Source organism: Drosophila teissieri, chromosome 2R, assembly GCF_016746235.2.
Source record: "Drosophila teissieri strain GT53w chromosome 2R, Prin_Dtei_1.1, whole genome shotgun sequence".
Taxonomy (NCBI): Eukaryota; Metazoa; Arthropoda; class Insecta; order Diptera; family Drosophilidae; genus Drosophila; species Drosophila teissieri.
In genome coordinates, this window is record NC_053030.1 from 19,267,514 (window position 1) to 19,287,013 (window position 19,500).

The window sequence follows — 19,500 nt, forward strand, 5'->3', positions numbered from 1 at the left end:
TTGGCTCTGAGTTTGGTTTTGGCATGGCACAGAATTCTGAAATTTCAGAGCGTCCTCGTAGAAACAATGACAACATTTTCGGCAAACAAAAGGCAGGGGGAGGTTATGGAACTGAGCTTTATGTTTAGCAGCAGAGCAAACTGCAATTGCAATTGCAATTTGTGTGAAAACCGAAACCAAACAAGCAGCAAATCAGCAAACATAAACACACACTGTCAGACAGACAAAACGCATTGAGCCACGCCCACTCACCCTCAACCACACACTCACTCACACACACACACACACATGCGTCGCCTACGTGACCTCCTTAAACGCCCACCGCCCTCCGTCTCTTGCCACGCCCCCTGCCCCATAACTTTGCTGCTACAAATTCACTTCACTTCGTTCTTTTCTCTAGTAATTTTCTCAAAACCCTCCAACATGCCTCCTCCAGCCGAAAAATAAAATGGAAAAAACACCACCCACTCTAGATGAGAGCTTTGCGCCAATTTTTTCATGTTTTCATGCGTGTTGCGTGCACAACAATAACAACAGGGGAAAAACAAAATAAAGAGCCAGCAACAACAATGACGAGGATGATTGTTAAAGTGTGGCAACAACAACTACAATGGATGGCGAAGTCAAGTGCCTGGCAAAGGCAATCACACACACAGAAACAACACACACACACACACATATTCGTAACTGGGCACACGCATAAAATATGTATGCGTCTATGCACTAGTATTTGTGCCAGTTTTCATTGCATAACGCTAGGTAACCTGGCACTTTTCCTTTTGTGCTCCGTGAAAAGCCCAGAGTTCACCATTTTCATATTTCTGTTATTTTCTTTTACTCACTTGCGCCTCGCTCTCGAATTTCCGGTAATGAAAACCCCGTGCAACAGCAGCACCTGCCTCTTAAACCAAAGTTTTTCCCATCCTTAGATTTTCCACTCACCTTGTCAGGTGCCATTTATACTCCTAGTTTTCCTCCAGAGGAACAGAAATTAAAAACATGGCAACAACTTTCTGCATAGCATATAAAAACATGTATAATATAAATACAACTTGAATGTACAAACTTAAAACAACTGTTTCTCGAGACGATTGAAAAAAATAGGTTCACGATGGATGTGACTAACTACTCTTTATTGAAATCAACTTGAAATAAGCACGTAGTATTAAAAATGAGTCAACTTAAACCTTTAAATCTCACTAAATATTAAATATTTTTATCATTTGCATGCGTAAAATGGAATTTGCATGAGAATCGCTCCATAGTCCACGAAACTGAATCACATGAATTTTTAAAGCTCCCTCAATTTTCTCCAGCTGAACATTTATTTGTGGTGTTGCACTACATTTTTGGATTATTGTGTCACTAATACGAATCAATGAGCAAGTGGTTGCAGGGGGTGGGTAGCATATGGGGGGAGGTGTAGAGAACAAATTGGAGCAGTGGAAACCCAATTCCATTCGTAATAGCCTGTCAACAAGGCATATTGTTGTTCATTTTGCTGCTATTATTTCTATTGTAAATTGATATCGCGAAACGAGTTGCGAAAAAAGAGGGCAAAAGCTGATTGTTCGGGCAATCGAGCACTTCAAGTGCTCGATGTGTAATTATGGGTTTAGCCAAAACTTAGTGGTGTAAACAATGCGGAAAACCGAACTGCAAGTTATCCCAAAAACCAATTGATTTCCAGTTGGCGAACTTGTCGCTTTTGTAAACTGAATCGAAATGCCATCGCCTTCATGCTAGTTGTGTGGCATCATAAATTCCCCTGACAACCAAATACCTCGATGTGAAAATAAATAAAAACCGAAGTAAAAAGAACGAAAGAGTGGAAATGGAATGGTGGCTTGAAACCGAAACCATGGGCTTTGGGCTCATGGCGGTGACGCATCTTGTGGATGGAACATGGTGAAAAGAAAAGATACAGAAAGCAGAACGAACCAGACTCTAAAAAACAAGAACCAGACACAATCAGATGGCAAAATGAGTAGAGGGCCACCAAACCAGATGTGAGCAAACATAAATAAATAAATAAATAAATAACACATTCGAAACTAATCCCCATAATCAATGCAAGCGCGTGTCTGCTTATCGAATAAATTGAAGTGAGCCCATATGAATCAAGTCCAATATCAATGCCCGATGAGCAAGAAAGAGCCTAATCTCAACAGTTCCTCGTTTTAATGACTAATGGCTGAGTTTTCAGCCAATATTCCGTCACAAAAATAGTACAGATTTAATAAAAGCCAATTCAAAAGCTACACACATTATTTGAAACCAAAGCATTCAAATTAAACTAGTCTAAAATGAATTATTCAATTTCGTGGTGAATTGCGGTGTACATTATAGCATAGACTTATTGATTTCATTGTTCGCTGTCAAACAATGTTATCAATATGCGTAATCAAATTAATTACCAATTCTGTCTTATTTTCTGCAAATGAAAATCTATAAACTGTGGTCCATCATAAATGTGTTCGCCATTCAACCAAAGTAATTTAATTGCATCTTAGTAATTTTCTGTATACCTGATTTAGTTGAGGTACAATAATTTTATTTCGTGTTCAATTGCAATAAACGCAATAACTTAGTTTCGAATATCAAAAATGCACGAAATAATGAAATTCCCGTCTTTTATGAGAAATGTGAAATTTAATCAATTTCAATTTCGTCAAAATTAATCGAATGGAAAGCGTTCGAAAAGCTGACGATTTATAGATTTCGGTGGCCAGCTAGAACGCAATAAATCCAATTGAGGAAATCCCCCGAATGCAAAGGAATTCCATATGGAAAGTGGAGAACTTAACCCTTGGTTTGCCCATGTATATTCCTATATAATCCCGGCCCTGGCAACAAAACATTGCATTGTGCCACGCCCCCCGGGCTCCCCGCCCAAGGGCAACTTCTCTGGCGTTTGGGGGCATTTGTCATACTTCCCTTCGACGGGCAGCAAAAGTAAACATGGAAGTTGGAACTTGGATGGTATAAAAAGAACGATCCAACAGAGAAGAGATGGAAAACTAAAATTCCGCATATTTTTGTTCGAAAGGGGGTTGGGGGGTGTTGAAAGGGGTGTGGGGAGGAAGGGAAAGGAATGGGGAGCATGCTGTGGCAAACAGATGTACAAATGAGGGTCTGCAAGTGGAGGGTGTGCGGTGGGGAGATCGAGGGGGCACATGCAATCTTGCACTGGAGCAAAAAACATTCCTCATTTATGATTTAATGCGTTCTACATTTTAACGCAAGTAACATGTTATTACTTATGTGGCTTGGCGAATATTAATGATACTCCATATTGAGAAATGTGACTAATTTCTTATTCTATAAGTGCAAAACTGACTAGCACTGTTATCCTGCTCTATTATTTACTTTTATGGAGCTTAAGCGATAAGAGAATCGGTCATGCGGTTGATTAAATGTATTCTTGAATTAATTGTCCAACAAATATCCAACAAGAACTTTATTTCTAAGTTTTGCAATCCAATGAATTGATGTGTCTCTATTGAACAGAAGAATTCTTGTCTACCTGATACAACCCAACATTAATTAATCGAATTGGAGAACTGTTGTGTAATTTTTTCCTGTGCAGACGGAATGCAAAATTGCAGTAAGGGAAACTATAAAAACTTAGGGACTTTGGGGAAACATTCCAAATCCAAAGAGCACACTTTGCATTTTCTTTGCCTTTTGTTCCCTTTGCTTTCCTAATAACATTTTGTACTAGAGCTAAGGGCTATTATTTGAACTCACCTTATAGACGTCGCCGTAGGTTCCCGAGCCAATTTTTTGGATGAGTTCGTACTCGTCCTGCGGATTTCGGCGAGAGATGTCCGAGCTGAGCAGATTGGTATTGTGGTGGCTGTGGGCGGCGGCCATCTTGGCAGCTTCCGTATCCGTTTGCCGTTGCCGTTTCCGCTTCCGCTTCCTCTTTCGGTTCGAGGCGATCGAGTCCTTGTGCTGGATCTCTCTGTACTCGTTTGCTATATACTCTTAATCTTTGATTGGCACTCTTACTCTTAACGCCGTTTTTTATTACGTTTTTGTTTGAGTGATTAGCACACGTCGCAGGCGAAATTTAGATACTTTTTTGGATCGAGATGCATTTTGGTCGCTTTGAAATACACACAATTACGTAAGGTTAACTGGACTTTTGTATATTATACATTAAACATATACATTTATTTCATGTGAATCAGATTCTGATCAGAGAATCGAAGAGCAACACTCGCGAAACTAGAGAAACGCGATTTATGACGCAGAATAAGAAAAAAACGAAAAAAGAGCGATGAAAACAAAAATCAGCAAATCAAGCAGCAGCAACAACAACAAATTTGATAGGGGGAAGGGTGGAGAAGGAGGTGGAGAAAGCGCGGGGGTGGGAGCGAGAGGGCAAGTGAACGACGTCTCGTTTTTTGTAATCCCCTCTCTCGTTCGCTCTCTCTCTGCCTCACCATTTATTCTTTATCTTCTCGTCTCCTCTTCCTTGCTTCTCAATGCATTTGCACTTTAATTACTTTTTATTAGAATTTATGAAGGGCACTCTTGTTTTTGCTAGCAAAATTGCCTAAATAAATAAATAGTTGCTGTGCTGCCGAATAAAAAACACGCGACAACAAAAACAACAACGCGAGGCGTGTCGCTTTGTCGCCCGTTCGTGTTGTTGTTGCTGGGGTAAATACTACGTTTTTTTTGTTTAAATAATTTTATTCCGATTTTCGTTACGCGCAAGGTGAGCACCACAAACCGTTCACATATTACACCGACACGTGATTGCGGGGCAAATTCGGCCAGTGGATAATTAACAATTGTCCTACGAACACGAAAAATTTCACATGCACTTCGTCAACGCGCAGCCCACAAATGTTGTTGTTCCTCTCACCCCTCGCTAGCGATGGCACTCTGCCGACGGGCCTATCGATAGCAGCGCTGCTCGTTTGGCGGTGGCAACTCTGTCTGGTTGTTGTGACGATGTTATTGTTATCGATATTAGTTGGGCAGGGCGATGCCAGACTGGGGAATTTTCAAATTGCGGAAGGATTTTCAAAATTCAAAGGACGTAACTATTAAGTATTTGCGATTTTAGCATGAGAAGTCCCTTTTGCGGAGACCGCAGTTCCCGGAACATTACCCCCAATGCTGTTAATTAATAAAGAAAGAATGCTACTTTGATACCCGCTCTTATTAGTGATCACAACTTTATTGATTCACCGAATTTGTTGTTTAATTTAAAAAACCCTACTTCACTTTTATTTTGTACAATTATTATTCGTGTTTGTAGAAAATACAAAATATCAAAGGGCTCGAGCACGTTGACACGGAGAAATGGGTTAAAAACGAATCCAAAGAACTTATTGCACATGTGTGTTGTGTTCGCGTGAGTGTATAAATAAATAACGTAATGTATCGAGGATTTCCGTAGCTGAAGAAGATGGTTTGCCCAGCTCCTTCAGTGCTGCGTAACTAGGGTATTATTCGATTAAGGTTTCTCGTTTACGGGCTGCTTGGATCCCAGGGTATTCCCCACATTCACAGCTTCCGTATGCTGCGGTCTGCCGCCGCCGAATTAAGTTTAGTTCTGTGAAAATAAGAGGAAAACAAGCGTTAAATTTATCTAGACATGTGCAATCAATGGTAAACAATAGGAAAACAAGCTTTAAACAGTATTAGGCCGAATCTGAACGAATAAACTGAACAACCTTCAGAAGGAATTGCAGCAGCAATTGCATTAGTATGGATCGTAGTGCGATCATAACCGAACGAGGGTGTTAATTTAGTACACAACACAGTGGAGCAGAACAAGGAACTTCATGCGAATGCGTTGCCAGCTTACCCCGATTTTCCAGTTGCCAAGGGGTCAACTGGAAAATGCGCGAACCTCTCAAAACTGCAGCAGAACGGATCTAGAACCCTGGAGTTTTTGTTTTCATATTCTGTTTTTCTTTTTTTGCGTTCAAATCGAAGAAATCGAAGGAGGATTGTGTATGTTCTTTTGAAAGTAATGGCGTCAGAATGAACTCGCACATATTGAGAATGGTATTTAACTGGCTAAAGATGCTGTGATGTGGCTGAGACCCTTCTACTCCTCACTGGCCATCCTGTGTCCATGTGGTGTGTGGGTCGGTGATGGTAATTGGTATTCGGTGTGGGGTGCGATGAGAAAAAGAGCTCAAATTAGTGCCCAGAAGTGAAATACACATTGTGAAACAGCGTGGCCAAGCGAGGTGACATTGCATTGGTATGGGATGCTAGCGAAAGCCGGAAAACGAGGCGGAAATTTTCACATCTGACGCCAATTCAGAGGAGTGAGTAAATCAAAAATTGCTCTTGGTAAATATCAAACTGCATTTGGCGGTCTCTAGGTTTTTACAAAAGAATAAGTAATCAGATGTTGGGATTGGTCACAAAATAAGGATTTAGTTAACTAGGTTTATATCTCTCTCTGTGAGTACCGGAAATGACGTTCTGTTTTTTTTTTGGGTTGGGTGTGCGTGCGTATAGTGTGTTGTGTGTGTGTGTGTGAAAAGAGAAAAATAAAACGAAATTAATAAATTAGTATTGGGTATCGGTTAGGAGTTTGTAGTTCCCTCAAATATCTGAATATCGGGTAGAGGATAAGGATAGAAGCTGGCTGGGATCGAGATGCACTTACAGTTCCATGGAGAGCACCGTGGGATTGGGACATGCCTGGGGTGCCCGTATGTGGCACTGCTTGTGACAAATCAGCTGGCAGTCGCGGCACTCGTAGCCCTGCTTTCCGGGCCTCCGCGGTATGGACTTCATGCAGATGGAGCACTGCAGACCGCTTCTGAAAGGCCAAGTGTTCGTTAGAAACATATATACCAAAACTAATGGCCACTGTGTGTAGCTTACCCGCTCAAATGCTTGGCGATGAAGGTGTGATCGTTGTAGATGTGCAGCTTGGTGCCCTTGCGACGCCAGCGCGGTCTCTGGGCGATGGCCAAAGGCACAATGAAGTGGCTAAGAGGGATGCAAAGGACACAAGTTCATAAGATGCTAAAGAGTGCAAGCAATTGATAGAAACTCACCGCTTTATGCCATTCTCGATGGTCTCCAGCACCAGGGTGGAGGCCTCGTGCACATAGGTTTTATTGCTAGCCGAGGAAAAGCCTGAGATGGCCGAGGATTCTGAAATTGAGGAGCGGCGTGAGTGGTCGGTGATGGAGTGACCAATGCCCATGCGTGGTCCTGCGTTTTAATAATTTTAGTGTGTGTTTGTTTTTTTTATATTTTTTTATGTGGCAAGTTGAGAGTGGCACACAAACCAAGCACCCGATTAGGACCCATCAAATCATATTTTGCACATATGAAAATAAACAAAAGAAAATAATGGGAAAGGAGTATGAGAAATAATCAAAACCACGTCGAATTAAAGATTATAAAAGGAGAATTCAATAGCCAAAATCCAAAAAAATAAGCCCAAATATGTACAAAATATTCAACCGTGTTGTGTTTTTGAGGAAATAAGTGTTTCATGTGCGTGTGTCGGAACCATGGAATACATACAGATTCGTGTTGTGGATCACAGTTCAGTTAGCAGTTGAGATGAGTATTGTGTTAAGGGAGAGAAGATAAGACAGACAACAGATGTAGATACAAATACAGATACAGATACCATATAACCATGTAGTTAATTACAAGCTTTGAATGGTACAATATCTACTTAAACTTAACATTAGGGGAGAAAAGCAATTTACACTTAGTATTCCAGTTATTCATGAGATATAATGTATGGAAAATAATGATTTGACTCATGATTTGTAAATACTAATACTAATAAGGCTGAAGCACCAATTACATTTTGTATAATCAAGCAAAGGTCCCACTTAGTTATTAAAAAGGAAGTTTTTAAGAGAGTCAAAATGATTAATAACTTAATATAAGTATTAGAAATAAGAAATTTTGCGGTGCAATAGGCAGTTAATAGTTGATACGAGTGGGGTGAACTTGAAATATGATATTCCTTCGCAGAGCTATTAGCAGAATGCAGGAGTAGTCCAAAAAATGTGCGGTAAGCCGGGCTCAAATGGTTAAAACGTGGACACTGGCGGAGGACTGTGACTGGATGGTAATTACCAAGTGAATTGCTTTTGGACAGAGTGCCACGATCGACAGATAATGAACGGGAAGAATCACCATTGAGGGTTCCGGTGGCTGTTCGAGGGAATCCGGTGGCTGTTGTTGTATTCGAGTTGGTGGCTGATAGTGACTTATGACTGTTATTATTAGGTTGATCGGCCGAGAGGGTGCGTGTCTTGGAGCGGCTGAGCCGCTTCTTCAGGGTGCCAAAGAAATTACGTTTTTTGCTGCGCCCGCGATCGTCGACCACGTCATGGCCCTCCAACAATCCGGAGTGCTGGGCCAGCTGCTGGGCACCGCCGTTCCGCGACAGACTGTTATATCCGCCCGAACCGGCGCCATTGGAGTTGCCATTGCCATTGAGGCTGTAGTTGTTGTGGTAACTACTGCCATTCGGCGATGAGGCGGCATTGGGCTGGCCAAACTGCAAGTGATTCAACGGTTATCAAGGGCTAATCTTCTCCAGCTCTAAACTCAAACTGCATGCCATGCCATGGTGAACGTGTTGAACTCAGTGTACTTACCTCCGCGGTGCTGTCCTCGTTGACGGTGCCGTTACCTGAATCGATGAGTGCCTCACCCAGCTGGCTGGCCTTCTCCTCCTTGGCCAGCTCCAGCTCGAGCTCGTTTTGCGCCTCGTTGGCGGCGCGTTCGAAGGCCTGGGCCACTGCCTGGTCCAGTTCCGTTGCCGTTTCGGTCACCTCGATTTGGCCATCTCGGTTCAACTCGACCTGATCGGTTCGATCGAGGATTTGGTTAGGGCAATTGGAAAGCGCAATTTGGGGGGTTAGGCAGAGCAAACAGAACGAGAAACAGTTTGACATTAGCTTGGCTTAAATACTAACTAGCCTACATGACTTGAAAACCATCATGAGGGCGGGGATTAGAGACGCAGTAACTCAGATAACTCAAAAGAACGATTGAAGAAATGATGACCAGGTCTGGGTGTTTACCTTAAATGCATTCGGGCTGCTCGAATTCTGGGCGGGATCGGAGGCGGAAATGAAATGAAATAAAGGTAAAGAAAAACACAAAGGGAAATTATAAAACCATAGAATGCGGAAAAGGAGGGCACGAAATGTATGAAACCACTAAAAACAAAATTTTGAGTGCCACGATTGTGATCCAGTAATCTCCGGATCTTGGCCAGCAGAGATGTGTTTGCACAGCAATCGTGAATCTCATTTAGGCCATGTACACTCACCCGCTGCACACTGTGGATGATCAAAGTGCTCTTGCTGGGCTGTCCGCCACTTCCGCTGCTCGAGAGCGCTCCATCCTGCAGAGCTCTAACGGCTGCATCCGCCAGATCGGCTCCATTCCGGATGTGTTCGTTGATGGCCGGTGTGCTGAGACGCAGTGCCTCCTTGAGACGCTGTGGACGGGCGCCCGCCGGGATTTCGGCGCCCTCGATGAACACAAAGTCCACGGTGATGGCACCCGAAACGGGCTGCGTCTCATAGGGACGCGGTTGCAGCTGCAGCAGCTGAGTGGATGCGGGTCCAACGGCCAGCTCATCGATGCCAACCAGGCCGAGACCCAGGAACTTGGGCGGATCTGAGGCAATCACCGGATGGTCATACACCTCGAACAGGATCTCGGCGGATTGGGGGGAGAGTTCACTGCAATTAAAATAAAGGCATTATTATTGATGTGATCAATATGAAAGCAATGACCACTTACAAGAGGAAGTGCTCATCCCAGAAGGGTTTGCTGCCGCGCTGAGTGCCCGTCTGGTTCTTCTGGGCCGGCTCGTCCATCTCGATGACCACATAGGGATTCTGGGCATCCCTTATGCCATCGCCCTTGACGATCTTCACCAGCAGCCGACGGCCGGAAACCATGTGTTGCGAGTCCCTCAATCCCACGCCTCCCAAGTGGTGCTCCATGTTGTGCTGTGTGAATTGTAGGAGGACAACATGCGATGAGTGAGTGCAGTGAGAGACAGAGACAGAGAAAAGAAAGTAGTCACGGGATAGGTTCTTCGGTCTGAGAGCGATAAAAAGACGGAATTAGGGGCTTATGAAATTCGCCTTTAATAAGGAACTAATGCGTGACAGACACTAGTAATTGTAATAATATTGAAAGTATTGGTTGCCCTGAAAAGAGAGAGCGCAAAACAAAGTTCTTTTTACTTTCCAGGATCATCAGGGATCAAAAGGGTTAACAAAAACGAATTCTCAACGGAAACACGAGCGATGGGCTGAAAGATAGATATCGAAAAAGGCGAATTCCATAAACACAGGTGAGGGCGAGAGCAATGAGAAGTGTCTGTTTGTTTCGTTGGATGACAACACTGTACAGATAGTCGCAAGTCGAGTTCTGTGTGCGATGACAAGTGTACGAGGTACAAAGAACAATAAACACAACACTGCCACAAATACGGGAGCTGGCATCTTCTCACTGCTCCCGACGCTCACCGCCAGCGAGTCATAGTGCACGGGATAGATTACGGGCAGGTCCAGGGGCTCCACCTCGGCCCGCGGACAGGTGGAGTAGATGGAGAAGTCCACCGGGTAGACGGTGTCGCGCAATGCCGTCGTCAGGATGTCGCTGATCACCGTCTGCAGCTGCTGTTCGTCCTGATCCATGGCCTTGATGGCACCCACGCTGTTCATCGCGATGCGAACCTAAGTCAAACAAGGTAGTATTTCGGTTATTATGGTCTTGGTATGGGTTTTATAATGGTGTCAAAATAGTAGCACAAGTCATCACTCATGAAACATGCAAATGTACTTTACTTTAAGTTTACTAACAAGCTAATCAAACTTTAATCAGTTTCATGAATCGTTTTCAAAAGCTGATACGCTATTATTTCTTCACTACGGGGAAAGTTACTCACATCCGGATAGCCCTCGACTCGCATCTCACCCTTGAGGCTGTTGTAGTTCATGGGAATGGCCATACGGGCGCGGAACCTGGACACGGTGACCTTGTAGTGGGAGGTCTCCACCTTGCCCGCCTTCTGGCGGAAGGTCTTCACCTGCAGCACCGGCATTGCATCGCAGTCAAAGGTGATGAGCTGTTGTGATATGCAGTTCTCAAGTGATTAAATATCCAATTGGCAGGCAATTGATTTAATTACCATATCAGCGGGATTGTTTTCATCGCAATTACAAAAGATATTATTCAATCCGGGGGCAGGACTGTCGGGGAGCACTCGAACCACTTCAACGGCCACTCCATGCTGCAAAAGGGAGAAGGAATATACAAATGCATTAAACACTTCAATCAAACAGATGGGCTCCTCTTTCCATCGCTGGCTGTTTTATGCGCGAATTACGTAATTCAGCGGCAGCGTAATTCAGTGCGATTTTTTTGGGGCTACACTTCAGAGACGGGATAATGACTAACGACTAAATTCCGACCTTGGCCTACGACTGGCTCCGATCACGTAAAAGGCGATAAAAAAGCAAATCGCAGGAAAGCAAGCGAGGCGCGCTCATGTATTTCAGTTTGCGGATACCCTCTGGCCAAAAAAAGATTAATTATTTAGTTTAATTTACTAGAGTTGTGATGAATAAGAAAAACCATTATGCATATCAATCAACTAGTTGCATTAGTATTCAAATTAAGTTCATAGGTAACCCACTTAAGTTAGCCTTCTTTTAACACTCTTTAAAATCAGATATAAGCTTATTTCAGTCTCAGATTTCACCTTTTAGATTTGCAGTCACAATTTTGTAGCTGAACACTATAAACTCGTCGAGCTAAATACTACACGGTATAGAAAACTGAAAACAAAACGCGTTTTGACATCAGTTACGGCTGAGCGAGTTCCCAGTTCGCCAGCTGGCTGAAGAGAAGGGGCAAAAGCAGCTGAACATCGATTTCAAGTTGAATGTCGTGGCGGGCCAAGAACAAAGGTTAATGCCCGGCCAATAAAGACCAAGTTGGGCTCAGCCATGACATCAGAGTGCGGACCATGTATGATGTCAAATCTGGATGGCTGTATATGATGTCATTTAGCCATCCCAGCCGATTGCGACTCACCTCCTCCACGGACTTGCGCAGCGTGTCGTTGATGGCAATTACCCAGGACATGAGCAGCTCGTTGACGATGACCAGGTCGCTGTAGAGCCAGCGGAACACCTGGCTGGTCCAGGTGACGGAGCTCTGAAGAATAAAGGGTAAATAGAGTCATTTACAGATCATAAACATCAAAGTATAAACATTTATCTAAATATCATTCTTCTTATTCCGGAGAAAGATTAACTTCTGTAGTTTTTAGTTCCAAATTCTTAGTGTTTAGTGATTTATGTATGGTTATTATTAATATAAATTCTCACCGTTTCTGGACCCACGACATTCGACGGCGGTGGGACATAGCGCTTCTTGCGATTCTCCGGCCCGGTGGAACTCTGACGCACCACCCGACGACGTGGACCGCCGGCGGCTGCACCACCGCTGTTCAAGGGCGAGGCCGATGAGCGACCACGACCTCCGGAGGCGCCGGCCAGGGGCTTGGATAGGTCCAAGCCCTCCACCTTGCTCTTGGTGGCGAGCAGATCGCGCGGCTCCGAGAGACGCTTCTCCGTCTTGCCGGCAGAGGATGTGGGTGAAGCGGAGGTGGGGGCCACGCTGGTCTGGCGACTGTTGGCGGCACTGGGCGCCTTGTCCTTGTTGAGATACTTGTGGTAGAGCAGCTTGATCAGCCACACGGAGAAGAGGGCCAGAACGGCCCACAGGAAAATGAAGATGGCCAGGGAGTCCATTGTTAAGTCACCAAGTCCCTCGAACGAACAGATATAGTCATCGATTTGATCTGCTAGATCCATCGTTCAGTTCCAGGCCGTGTTAATCCCACAGTTCGGCGTCATCATCGTCGTTGTCGTTCTGCGGGAATAGAGTCTTTTAGTGGGTGTTTCTCTGCTCTGGCGGAGAGCATCTCCGAAATGGGCTGTGATGAGAGGAATTTGTGTATCGGGGCAGCCATGAAAGATCTTAATCCCCCACCCTCCCAACCAACCGTCGCCGTCGCATTCTATTTATAGAATTTGTACAATTTTCTTTTGGGGGAAAATATGAAACGTTGGGAAAGAGAAACTGGCCACTCACAAAAGCACACACAATCCACGGGAAGTTATAAAATAATAATTGTTTAAATATTTCCAACTTGAATTGTTTATATTAGTTTAAATATATGTATTTGCTTAAAACAAATAATGGAAATGAAAGTGGAAATGGAAAAATCGAAATATTTGAAAACGGAACCAAACCGAACCGAACTGAAACAGAACTCAACTGAAATGAAATGAAAGGAAAGGAAATAAACGGCTCGCATGCAAATCAATTCGAATGGGATGGTATCTTTTGGGGATCTTCGCTCTCCGCGGCGAGCGGCATTCTCAGATGCAAAGGTATCTGTATCCGACAGTACGAATCCGAGCGAAAGATACGATTCCTACTGCGCCGGCGCCTGTAGCTCGTGTCAGAGATGTGAACACTTGTTATCCCATTCGCTTGTTCGTGACTCCAACTATTCCATTCTTCAGCTATTGACGTCATAGTTTTTTGGGTCGCGACAGAGAAGGAGAAGCGATGACGTAAGGCTGATGTTCCCCTATTTACGACTTCACTTTATTGTTTATAATATGTTTGTTCTGCTTTTATTTTTAGACCCTTCACTGTTTGTTTCTAGTTTCCTTCGCTCTTTCCGCTTCTGGTGGTTACATTACTCGGATTTATTAGAAAACATTCGAGAGAATTGGCAGCCGACAATTGGACTTGTGGGGCAAATAGAGCATGTTTTCGTTTCATTCCCCTTGCCACTTGTTGCAGTTAATACTGAAAACACATTGTGCGTTTCTCGTGCCCTCGTCCCATTCATTGCTGAATTTTCACGAAAATACGAATATACAAAAATACAAAAATGCGCTAAGCGTTTTTGGCGATGGAAAAACAATAACAAAAGCGCTATTATGCTGGCGATTATCTGTTTTATATCAAATAATGGCAGTGTTATTTTTGCCTCTTTTCCTCCACAGCCACGCACGCCATTTGTGAGCACTGGAAAAAATTATAGCTGAATGAGCCTACCTATTTAATATATTTACGTCAATTATCATGTTAGTAATACTATCATAGTCTATGGGACAGACCAGCCACACTTGCATATTTATTCAAATTTATAATCATTCAGAAAACTTTTTTCTTTGCCTGCGCCCGCTGCATTCTTCGGCTTTCTGCGCCACTGATTTTCCACTTGGCTTTGCTGCTTTTCTGCCTTTCTGCTTTTCCACTCTCCAATCCCAGCAAGTACAAAACACTTTTCGAGCATTCTCAGCCACTGGCACGTCGTCTATTGACCCCTCGCCATTATGTGGACACCAAGGGCGCCGGGGAGGGGCGTGAAAATGCGGGGGGTGGTGGGTAGGTGCGAGTGAGAGGGCGATTACGAGAGCAACAAGTACTCGCGACTATTTTTAGCCCTTGGCAAGCGCACACAAATCGCGTTGGGGAAAATGCCGTCTGCCACAATCCCCCTCCCCACCTCTCCACCCTTGGGGCAGGCAGCAGCCGCCCCAGTACACATGTTCCCATTGCCCCCTGATTGACAGAGATCTGCGATCTAACGGGCAGCGTGTGGGAAAAGTGCCCGCAACTGCATTAAGTACTATATAACACCAAGACCTTTAATTCTTTAAACCAAGTGCTAGCTATTAGAGTGCAAGTTGAGCCCAAAAAGTGCCTTTACGCCAACTCCTCATTAAAATAATCCACACATATGAGCCATTCGCCGCCGTGTGAAATATGTGCACAGCTCATCTGCTCGTGTGGTAATAGCCCATATTCCCAGAAGAGCCGCTGGGCCTGGCTAATTAATGCGAAAGTGTGCGGCACATGCAAACTATTGGCCAAGTGGCTTCAGCTTTAGCTTCAGCTTCGGCCCGCTTCCCAAGCTCGAATTTGATGGGCTTGAGCAACGGCAACAGGTTGCCAGTACTTCCGTTTTAATTGCCCCCCACAAACCTTCAAGGGGGTCAGAGGTTTCGGGTTGAATGGCCCCGCCTTCCGAGTGGAGAACCTGTGGCAATTGCGTCACCCGCCATTCTTAGAGTATTCTTAGTGCCTACTTTTTAGTTTTCCAAAGAGGCCTCAGTACTTTCAGGTACTGAGGCATTCGGTGTGCAAACATTTTGAGATGCACACCCAGTGCGCATTGCTAATCACATTCAAATGCGAATAAATATTGAAAATTGATTTCCGTTACCACGCCAGAGCTAAAAATAGAGATTGGGTAATCCAATCCAATACAAACCAATACAATCCAATCCAAGCCGATCGAAAGCCGGCGTTCTGAGTAGAACCAACCGCAGGTCTGAAGGTCGCCGAAATATAGTAGAAAATATATGAATCAACCCATTAAGTTGGACGGGGAACACACACTTGAGTCGCCTTATCTTATCACAGTCTTTGCATTTATCGCATTTAATAGCCATTAACGAATTGGCATTATGACTCGATATGGATCTCGGCACCTGGCCATTGCACTAGTGATACTATCTGGCTTCTCCATTAATGGGTCAATAAAATATGCCAAATGACGGCACCGCCAACAGTTCCAAATGCTCTCAAACATGATGTCATGCCAGTGAGTATGTGTTTCATTCAAATTGATAAGCCGCTGGTTCAGATTTGCACAGAGCAAAAATAAATAAAAAAGCCTAAGTTTAACGATTCGAAAGTAAGTTACTGCTGAATGGCAGCTTATGTTTTAAGACTCGAAAGTAATTTACAATGAGCAGTAAGCAGCATTTATGTTAGGTCTTTAAATTTGGGTGTCCAAGGCCTTTAAAATTAGTGGATCTTGAAGTGAGTATGTGATGGATACATCACTTCGAGTTGATTGCATACAAGGTGCCAGCTGTCATGCATAGATTTTGTCATGCCAGTTATTAGGCAGGCTACACCCATTTATTTAAGTGCACTCGTGCCGCCGAGAAAGCTCTAATCAGTCATCCATGCGTGAAGAGCCTCCGAATGAAATTGCACTTTAATATAGCCCTATTATTAATCTATTACCCTATGGCATCGATATCAACGACCGAACTTCGTCGTGTTTGCCATTTCGAAGTGTCAAGGTTGGGTCTAAATTTGGAAATGCGAATGGCGAAAGGAAATGGCTGGCGAGCGCAGACAGGGCGTATGCTAGATTTGCAGCGAAAGACATTAAGCATACGCAGCGTGATCCCGTGGCACGTCAGGCACGCAGCTGAAAGCGACCACGTCAGAGGTCAAAGGGGAAAGGGCCAGTTGCGTGTTTCCGTTGTGTGCCAGCCAAAGTTCAGCTCAGAGCTCAGCAGCACAATCATTTTACACAACTCACTGGGACGGCAGACAAAACAGCGTTTCGGAACCTTTCGACTTTGGCCCATTGAAAAACTCGTTTATCGATTCAAACTGGTCCCGAGAACCCATCGATTTTCGCGCTGTGAACATGAGTTCTAGGCGAACGAAGGCGTTACGCATTCCGCTCAAGGAAACTTCCTGCTCCCGGCCTATTGATTTTTCCCCAGGCTTCCATTTCCCCCATCTGAATGATTGGCCTGCAAATATAGTCGGCGGTCAGTTTACTCGTCAAGCGCGCTTACCTCCGCTTGGCTAAAAGGTATTTGAACTTCGGGGCCAATTGTTTTGACCACGTTTGGGCAGCCATTTGAGGGCCAGGGTTGCCAGGGCAACCACTAAATAATTTAGAGCCACCCGCATTGATTTGTCAACGTGCCGAGCGCCAAACAAATCTGGTTGGAATCGTAAAAAGTGTTCACAGCTCACGGTACATTTGTTTGTTTACCCAAAAACATAATTTTCCTTTTTTCCTGGAAGTTGCTTTTGCGAGGAAAAGCTTTGACCGGCAAAGGATGCGCCATGTGAAAGAGAAAATATGCGAGAGCACAGAGTGAAGAGAATGCCAGGAGGGGTTGGAAATTGCAGCCAGTTACACGAGCAAAAAATTATCTAAAGTTATTGTTAACTTTCCGAAATGGGCAGTCTAAAAATGAACTTTAAACTGGCAGAGAAAAGGTTTAAGTGGTAATAAAATGTAAACGACTTGTAATGCACACTATTAACTGTTTAAATGTTTTAAAAACTTGTTACTAAATTATTACGTTTAAACTATGCAAAATGTACTATATTTTGTTATTTATTATATGAATCTATTTGCGTAAAACCTGCAAGTGTTAACCTATTTATAAGCAAATTTAACAATGTATGTAGCAGTACACAATGTTTTTTGCAGTGCAAAGTTTTGCTTTGCCTAGTTTTCCTGGCTTTCAACTGCGCCAACAGCCAGTGACACAGTTTCCACATTTCGGGGTGGCTTCCAGGGGTGTAGAGAGAGACACGGAGCTACAAAACGGGGGTTGCAGCTGGACGAAGCACGCCATTTGGGCCTCTATCGCGCAGAGGATCGCCGGGAACGTCTTCATAGAGCCATTAGGAACACACCCAAAACCCAGAGTAAGAACCAAGCCCAAAATGGGGCAATCCCTGAGCTCGGCCAAAAAGGATGTGGATGTGCGATAAAATGAGGGCGTTTTCTTTTTTTTTGTTTTTTGGGAACTGGTTTTGTTTCACTTACCGCATCGTAGAACGCAATTTGTAGATGTGTAATTATAGTTGTTGAATCCGCAGGACGAGTGTGTTGCAAGTTTTGTGGTTCGTGGAAGTAAAAAATGCTTGGCGTTATTTGGGGAGAAATCACAAAAATAGCCATAACCGTAAACTACATATGTTATGCCCTTTTTTAGCCCTGATTCTGCGGCTTGTCGGCCGAAATGTTCTTGTTTTCAGGTGTTAGGAAACATGTTTATAGAATGCAATTGCAAATACCCCGTGATTGATTAGTGACAAAAGCCTTGAAAGCCCTGTGGTATTTGTGGGTATTCGGCAATCATGTGCGTGGGTTTCAGTATGGTTTGCACGTGAGATAGGTGGCCGAATATAAAAATTTCATTAAATTCCAGAGCCAGTAATTTAGGGCCAGCAATTTCTCTGTGCAAAACGCAAATCGATAAAGGAGAGAGAGAGGTGGTGGAGAGGGGGGTGGTGGGTTGGCGAATAGGGGGTGGTGACGGGCGGAAAAGCTTGGCACACATAGTAAACAAATGGTGTTTTCACTGAATTGTTATATGCTCTACTCACACGGTTGACCGAATTTTAAAGGCCACGTTAGCAAATAATATTCCTACGAATTTCGATTTAGTGCCAAAAATGAAAATTCAACCAAAACACTGCCGATTATTCTTGTCTCAAAAATAATGCCGTTTCGTCTTTTATTACTTAATATTTCTCAAATTATTTATCTAATTACTTCGCCGAAGCGAGATAGAAGATAGTCGCTCTCTTCTCGCCTTGATGATGAATTTCTTTCGTTACGTTTGTTATTGTTATTCTGTTTTTTTTTTATGTTTATGTTTTTGTCACTTTGTTCATTGCGAAGATGGCGATAAAGGAGAGGCGAAGAGGGAAGCGAGGCAAATCGAGTAGACGTGTGAAGAATTTTACAAACTTCCGTAAAATTAACTAAAATGGATAAAAACAATTGATCTTTTGTTGAAAAAAGTCGAATTTCAAACAATAACAATACTTTTTATTTATGCTAAAATGTCTAGTTGCATTTTTTGCTATCTAAATTAACTGGAAGCATTGCAAATTCCACAATTTTTAAATCCAAATCATGCGAAGCCACGCAAGTTACAGATAATCAAAAACTGAATAGAAGAAGCCACTCAAGTTTAAATAAAACACAATCGAGTTATTCAAGTTCGCCTGTGCTGTATTCAAACTTAAGTTCAATGTCGTGGGTTGCTTCCGCTTGCTCATAAAAGTTTCTTTTGTGATTGTTTCTCTGTTTCTCTGTTAGTTGAATGCCTTCGATAAGAAATCATAACATTCAAATTATGTAGATGTAGATTGTTCGTTGGCCTTTGTGTGCCATACACTCTACTACCCGAATTTAGTTTTGACTAGTTTACACTGTGACACGTTACTGGGCCACACATTCGATTTAGTGGTTCTCTATTTAAACTTGGCCAACATTTTCAATTTCCCCAGCCACAACAACTACAACAACAACAATTAGAACCGCAGAAGAGGAAGAGCGAGGCAAACAATCAGCTGTTTGCAGCATCAATGAAGAACGCTGCTGTTCGGCAGTCTTTAAATTCGATTAAAGTTCGGCATTATAATAAATTGTTGTCTGTAAAACAAACAGCACATACACACACGCACACACACAGAAACACGCGCGCACAGTTTATATGTTTATTTGTTAAATCGTATATTTCTGCAATGCTTTTTAAATATTTTGCTGCGGTACAACAAATATTTTTGCGGTTTCTTGCCAAATTTCCCATACACACGGCTAACGACTGTGCTTTCGTTTTATTCATTTGT

At 43.4% G+C, this 19,500-nt stretch overlaps 2 protein-coding genes across 28 annotated transcripts in view; both read right to left on the reverse strand.

The window, feature by feature from the left end:
• Positions 1–4,879, reverse strand: part of LOC122612599 (mitogen-activated protein kinase kinase kinase kinase 5) — a 48,713-nt gene extending 43,834 nt beyond the window's left edge. For 4 of the 5 annotated variants that reach the window (XM_043786319.1, XM_043786316.1, XM_043786318.1 and 1 more), the window contains exons 1-2: positions 4,745–4,879; positions 3,751–4,111 (exon numbers count right to left, since the gene is read on the reverse strand). In XM_043786319.1, the coding sequence (XP_043642254.1) occupies positions 3,751–3,876 (126 nt within the window). In that variant the 5' untranslated portion in view covers positions 3,877–4,111; positions 4,745–4,879. Of the gene's footprint in view, positions 1–3,750; positions 4,234–4,744 lie in introns of all 5 variants that reach the window. The other variant, XM_043786315.1, reaches the window with a different exon arrangement.
• A 300-nt stretch (positions 4,880–5,179) lies between these two features.
• Positions 5,180–18,627, reverse strand: LOC122612494. Of its 23 annotated transcripts, none has more exons than XR_006325627.1 (16): positions 18,249–18,627; positions 12,387–12,862; positions 12,091–12,213; positions 11,183–11,284; positions 10,940–11,119; positions 10,518–10,727; positions 9,781–9,992; positions 9,302–9,719; positions 9,051–9,077; positions 8,622–8,828; positions 8,095–8,521; positions 7,047–7,206; positions 6,871–6,978; positions 6,650–6,805; positions 5,831–6,462; positions 5,181–5,575 (listed from the first exon to the last, which is right to left on the reverse strand). XR_006325627.1 is itself a non-coding variant. In XM_043786160.1 (14 exons), the coding sequence occupies exons 1-14, from the start codon at positions 12,873–12,875 to the stop codon at positions 5,527–5,529; spliced, it is 2,775 nt and encodes a 924-aa protein (XP_043642095.1). In that variant the 5' UTR covers positions 12,876–12,933; the 3' UTR covers positions 5,183–5,526. The 23 variants fall into 23 exon arrangements, 6 of the variants coding, with proteins under 6 accessions (XP_043642095.1, XP_043642093.1, XP_043642096.1 ...); XR_006325619.1 differs by lacking the exon at positions 18,249–18,627 and adding an exon at positions 13,156–13,214 and having other exon boundaries at positions 12,387–12,933; XR_006325620.1 differs by lacking the exon at positions 18,249–18,627 and having other exon boundaries at positions 5,182–5,575; positions 5,831–6,095; positions 6,450–6,462; positions 12,387–12,933.
• Between the last annotated feature and the right edge of the window lie 873 nt (positions 18,628–19,500).

What these genes read in the sequence shown, in the direction of transcription:
- LOC122612494 (XM_043786157.1), bottom strand. Translation starts at nt 12,875, where the DNA reads ATGGATCTAGCAGATCAAATCGATGACTATATCTGTTCGTTCGAGGGA. An exon ending in TGGGATGAGCACTTCCTCTT is followed by an intron (nt 9,720 to 9,780) that starts GTAAGTGGTCAT and finishes TTTTAATTGCAG; the next exon opens with TGAACTCTCCCCCCAATCCG. An exon ending in GTCCAAAAGCAATTCACTTG is followed by an intron (nt 7,207 to 8,094) that starts GTAATTACCATC and finishes ATTAAAACGCAG; the next exon opens with GACCACGCATGGGCATTGGT.